This window comes from Eurypyga helias, unplaced genomic scaffold (assembly GCF_000690775.1).
Source record: "Eurypyga helias isolate BGI_N326 unplaced genomic scaffold, ASM69077v1 Scaffold47463, whole genome shotgun sequence".
Taxonomy (NCBI): domain Eukaryota; kingdom Metazoa; phylum Chordata; class Aves; order Eurypygiformes; family Eurypygidae; genus Eurypyga; species Eurypyga helias.
This window is the reverse complement of record NW_010243938.1, coordinates 217-6,030: the sequence shown is the minus strand read 5'-3', so window position 1 is coordinate 6,030 and position 5,814 is coordinate 217. Positions and strand designations below refer to the sequence as shown.

Genomic DNA, 5,814 nt, shown 5'->3' with positions numbered 1-5,814 from the left:
GCCAGCTGGGCCTAAACCACAACCAGCACAAATCAGGACTCCCAGCAGGACCTGTTATATATACAGTCTGTTCATATGCTACAGCAGAAATGTCCTAAGAGGAGTATTCAAAGAACCAATAAGGAAAGAGTAAATCCACAAGCTTCACTGAGTATGGGCACATACTAGTACAGAACTCCATCACTCCAATGTTAAGGGCACTTAGTCACATTGGACAACAATACGTTGTGCCACTTCATTCACAGCCTGTAGTCTTCCTTAGGTTTAAGCTTACTTAGCATTCAAACTGCATTTTTCCAAGGGGAACCCCTCCCATTCATAAACACAGCTTCAAGTGAAAACAGCTACATTTTCAGAGTTACTGGAATAAATCTGAAGGTTTAAGAATACTGTTTATACTCCTTCCTAAATATGAAAGCATTCAAAACTCAAACCTTCAGTACTTCAAAGAACCTGCAACTGAACAGACCTGTGGTTTCCAGCCTTGGCTAACTTCTACATAACAGTACTGAATGAGTGACAAATCACACTGTGAGCCTCCCACAAGCTGAACTACATTGTGACCATCCGTAAAATGCTGAAAATATCAGCCTAATTTATATTTTATACATAAACCCATTTATAACAGAAATTTATGACAATGTGGCAGCCAACAAAACAACAGTCACTGTTCCAGAAATGCCACAAGTAGGAAGTATGTTCTCACCTGTGCCCATAGATACAACTGCTCCAACAGTGGTTTATCTAGGTCAGAGGTCCCTATGGCAACAATCTTTTTGTTCTGAACTAGATTTTCGAGTTCTTGCCAATAAGGTTGCAAATACTCCACGGAGAGGTTAGCTCCATCTTCAACAGGAGGTGGGGCAATAATGACTGAGTCTAACTGAGCAACTCCAAGGGCAGAACATGCTGAGGAAAAAAACAGACACCGCAAACATCTTTTGAGAGATATGAGTATAAGCAGCATGACTGTTCAAATTCAGCAAAAAACACACCTCCTGCTTCACTTTGCTAGCTTCCTATTCATTGTTTGCAACTGAGTCTATCAGCAGTTAAGGACAGTAACATCGTGTTTTTAGCAAAGAATCAAATATACTGCTGGAAGCCAAGTTTCAATAGTAGGTCTAGAAAAAAAACAAAAACCCACCACCTTCACACAACAAACAACTCACCACCAAACAAAGTGTCAAGGTTTTTTTTGTTCTTTTCAATGTTAAAACTGTATTTCCCTCTGAAGACAGTGAGAGATTCCAAAATTTATAACTTGCACTCTGAACTCTAACTCAACTACAGGGCATGGACAAGGAGAACTATTTGATATATATGAGAAGCTAAACTAAAAGCACACAGGCACACCGAATATGGAGATTTAAATTGCCAGAGAGAAGTGGCAAGTCTTGCAGTATCATGGAGCTTGAGGAAAGATGCAAGTCATGAGACCACTTCTGCACAGCAAAAAGAATAAAACTAAGCAGCTAAATACATTATTTCCTTCTGGAGAAGTATTCTATCAATGTCTTTTTAACAAATGGTACTGTGACATACAGGAAAGAGGCTAATAACTGCGGTATCAATAGAAAAGAATGCTATCTGACCTTCTGTTCTGTGGTTATGCCCAACATTCTTTTAAAACAGTGGGTGCTGCCCACAGTTACTGCTACATTAGGCTAACAAAACCTTAACTATTTCATCAGCTGCTTGCAGCATTGTTTTATTTCCTAAATCATCTCTGAAATACCGCACAGTTAGTAACAAAGTTCATCATGTTAACAACCACCAGCAACTAGTAACTGGTAAGAACTATTGTATCACTGTTACTAAAAACCATCATATGCTATTCACTTTTTAACAGGTTTTGTGTGAAAAAAATAAAAATTTGCTCCTGCCTGGAGCAGGGAATCAGATTTGAGTTTATGGACCCAAGGTTAAAGTGATCCACATTTCATAAGCTTACTGACTGAACTAACACCTAAATAGACGTGACCATCTAGATCTCTCTTAATAGGAAAACTGAATGTACTTGTACCAGTCACCAAATACACCTTTAGAATGGAAAAGGCTCTAGTTTTATTTCTAAATACTAAAGTAAAAAAGAAACCCTACCAGAAGTTAGTTTCACACTTACCCAGGTCAACTGCATCTCTGATCGATGAAGAGTTTGATCCAACGATGAAAAGTTTTGCTATTTTCAAAGAAACTGGAATCAATAACTAAACAAGCCAGCTATTATTAAATATATAGCTATTTACTGTTGCTATACACACTGAGTTCTTGGGTAAAGGGTTCTTAGAATATACACCGATTACTGCAAAAACTGGAGGAAAAAAACCAACCTCCTGAAAGGTGACTGCCCATTAAAGAACCATTCGCTTAAATTTCAAAGTTGTTGTGCAGTCTCAAAACAAGAAATGACCCAGTTAGATGATATAATAAGCTGTAAAGTTAGGACTTAAGTATCAAGACACTAAGCAATAACTATAACCTGTACAAAACCCCCAAACTTAATAGTAGTAACAGACCTCTTCACAACTTAAGAGACTCAAAATGTACTAGTGTTAGTTTGGACTGCCTCCTTCAATTTCATCATATTCAACCTGGAAAAATTATGCAAACAAATGTGCTTCCAATGCTATTTCTTAATTGCAGTTTTATCTGTAATATTTTGCTTCAGAAAAGTCAAAAGATGCACAAAATACATTTAAAATTACTTGAGGGGACATAAGTTAAACTAGAAAAATGTCAAAACCTGAAATATAAATTCAAATCTTTCTTAGCCAACTTCTAGATTACCTAAAGTACGACAGTGTGCACCAATGTCATTTGACTTTGCAATTACAAAATACGGTCCAAAAAATATATATGAACCATCTATTAATGGCTGCATATGAAACCATTTTATGCCACATTCTTACCTGATACTTTCAACTCATCCCTTTCTTCAGGATTTATTTTCTCTATAGCTTGAGCTACAGTACATTCCAGAACCTCCAGTATTTCCTGTAGTAATTACATAAGACTTGAGTTTCAGAGATTTCACCCTCTGCCACCATTTGAGACTAGGCTGACATCTCATGTGAGGTGGCAAAGTTGTCGAAGTCTTTACCTACGTGAGATTTTGCATTATACACACACCCCCCACACCGTGTCCCAACCAAAAACACTTTGGTAACTTTTGCTGCCCTACAGCGAAAAAAATCTACAAGGAAATATTTGAGTTATTGCCTACAGTACGCATTTTACACAAAAGTTAACTTCTTAAAAATTACTGGAAACCAATATAATTCATAAAAGAAATTGGAATTATGCAGTTAACATGTTTTGACAGGAACACTTAGCTTACACTAAATAATTAACTTTAAATGGATCACTACCTCTTACAAATGTTTATTTATGTTCTCTTCTTGAGCAATGACTAGATTGTCCACAAATCATTCAGCACCGACTGCCTCACCACCTTCCAGTGTGGAGTGCAGCAATGTGCAGTTGATACCACCATTACACAAGAGCTGGTATAAAAAAACCAGAAAAATGTTCAGGAAAGTTTAAGGTTTGGGTTTTTTTAGTGAAACATGCTAATATTTCATACCATAATGCATTTAGTGGAAACCTATTACTGCTTTGCTGAACTTGAGAAGCAACAGTGAAAGAGGAGCAGGCAAATACACCAACATCTTGATGTCAGATGCCCATGGTTTTAAGTATTATGAGGAAGTCTTTAGCTCTTAAGGGGAAAAATTGCCACTTCTGCATCTTCAGAAATATTTCTGAGACAACCAAGGCTGTGGTTCACAACTCCCCTCCAAACAGGATGATCTTAAGCTATCTAGTTTATCATCTCCATGGTTTAGGTAGCTCTCTATTGAGTTTTTACAAGCATGCTAGCAAACTTTATGGGTTTTTTTGTGACTACCCCAACAATTACCTTGCAATCTTACAAATCAGGACTTTCATTTTGCTAAGAATGGTCTTATTTGCCATCAACAGGATTCTTTCAGCTGGTATTTATTTCTTAACCTCTCCAAACTTACTAAATATTAAAAAAAATTGGTGGTGGGAGAAGTAAGATAACTGAAGATGCAGATAATTTTACAGAAATTTAATAGGTTTATTTATATTTCAGAAGCTGTAACCAACTACATATTTCTCTGTTTTCACATGTGACATGGATAACATGCATAACACCCCTCCTACCTGATTTAGGTCTTGTCCAATCTTAGAGCTCCACTCAGTCAGCGTTTTCTGAATGCAGTCCCGCACCTACAAAATATTTTTTCATGCTTAAGTGTAGGTATGTTACAGCTGCATAGAAACACAGTGACTCACAGGTGTGTAGAACAGACTAAGCAGATGAACTTATGACACCATTCCTTCCAACCACAGGAGATTCTTCTTTCACAGCTTCCACATGAAACTTGTTCAAACCAGTTTACTTCACATTCTCCTCTTTCACAAAGATTTTTAGCAGTAAGACATGCACTCTGCTTCATTTGTTCCTCAGACCAATGGCATCGTTAAAGGAAAGATTATAAGCTAATGTGAAAAGGGATGGGCAGGGGGTGTTTGGGGTCTTTTTTGCATACAGATTTTCAAGTTGCGGTGCAGTCAGATAATAACGTGCTGGGACGTTGTTAGAAATGAGACTTTACAATCAATCACTAAATATTTATTAATTACTTCTCTTACCAACATGCATCCGACCCTTTCCATTTACCACTTCCCTACTCCACTGTGCCAAACCACTAATGCTTTTAAGCGCTTCGTTACTGAAGGGGGAACCTTCAGATCTCACCTCATGCTTGCATTTTCCCTGCACCCACAGATACAAAATAAATTTGATTACCATTCTGGTCATAGATTTTCTTGACCATGGCAAGACGTAACTATTAAGTCTAAATCAACTAATTAACTGCATATTGCACCAGTGTTTCAGCTGTACTAATGCTCTCACCTGCTTTTTTCAACTACAGTTATATTCCCAAACTCCTAACATTAGGGTTCACAGTTTGCAAAATTTAGCTTATATTCTGCCACTGAGGACTATATACAGATATAAACCACACCAAATAGAACAGTTAAAAGCCAATTTATTTCTGGTGAGTAATGTCAATTATTTGCTTTTGGAATTCCAGCGAGTCTGGAAAGCAGGTCCCTGTAAACAAGTGAATGGAAACACCATAGCTGATTAGTTTTGCACAAAGGCCACTCTTTAATTATAAACCAGCCCCCCAGGAACTACTCACCCAAGGGTGCCCGTTACAATACGGTTGTCTCTCTGCTACAGCGCCTAGCCCCATTTTATGGGCATGACAGAATGTTGTAATAAGCAACTGGGCCAAATAAAATAAGTGATTACCACATGACAACTATATGAAAGCACAGTGAATTCTTCCTTCTCATTCTATCATTCTCCTAGTCACCCTTCTTACTATTTGTGCACGATTAATAAGCAATCAACCAGCTTCTAGATCACACATAGCCACTGCATAGTGTGTGCCACCTCAAAGCAAAAACCAGCCAAGCCCATAGTTCTTCTGATCATTAAATGACCACTTTCAGCGTACCATGTCACGAGACAGCAAATACAGCGGCTCTGAAGTTCGTAGCCACAGAAACTTCAGCCATTTTGTCAGGATTATTTTAAGTTGACATACTGCTAACGGTAATAGTTTTAAGGTGGTGATTAAAAAGTAATTTCAGCTTTTTAATTAAGAATAAGAGCCACAGTCTTTAAATAAAACAGCAATGGCTAATTCTCCTGACACCTGTCACCACCAAGAAATTACTAATTTCAGGATAGGAAAGAGATTTCATCGT

At 37.7% G+C, this 5,814-nt stretch overlaps 1 protein-coding gene across 1 annotated transcript; it reads right to left on the bottom strand.

Annotated features, from left to right (window-relative positions):
• Positions 1-706: 706 nt before the first annotated feature.
• Positions 707-5,294, bottom strand: GCLM (glutamate-cysteine ligase, modifier subunit; the record flags this gene model as incomplete). The annotated part of the gene is made up of 5 exons (XM_010149582.1): positions 5,241-5,294; positions 4,192-4,257; positions 2,913-2,997; positions 2,126-2,182; positions 707-909 (listed from the first exon to the last, which is right to left on the bottom strand). Coding segments are annotated over exons 1-5 (465 nt in total), but the record flags the coding sequence as incomplete, so codon positions are not given.
• Between the last annotated feature and the right edge of the window lie 520 nt (positions 5,295-5,814).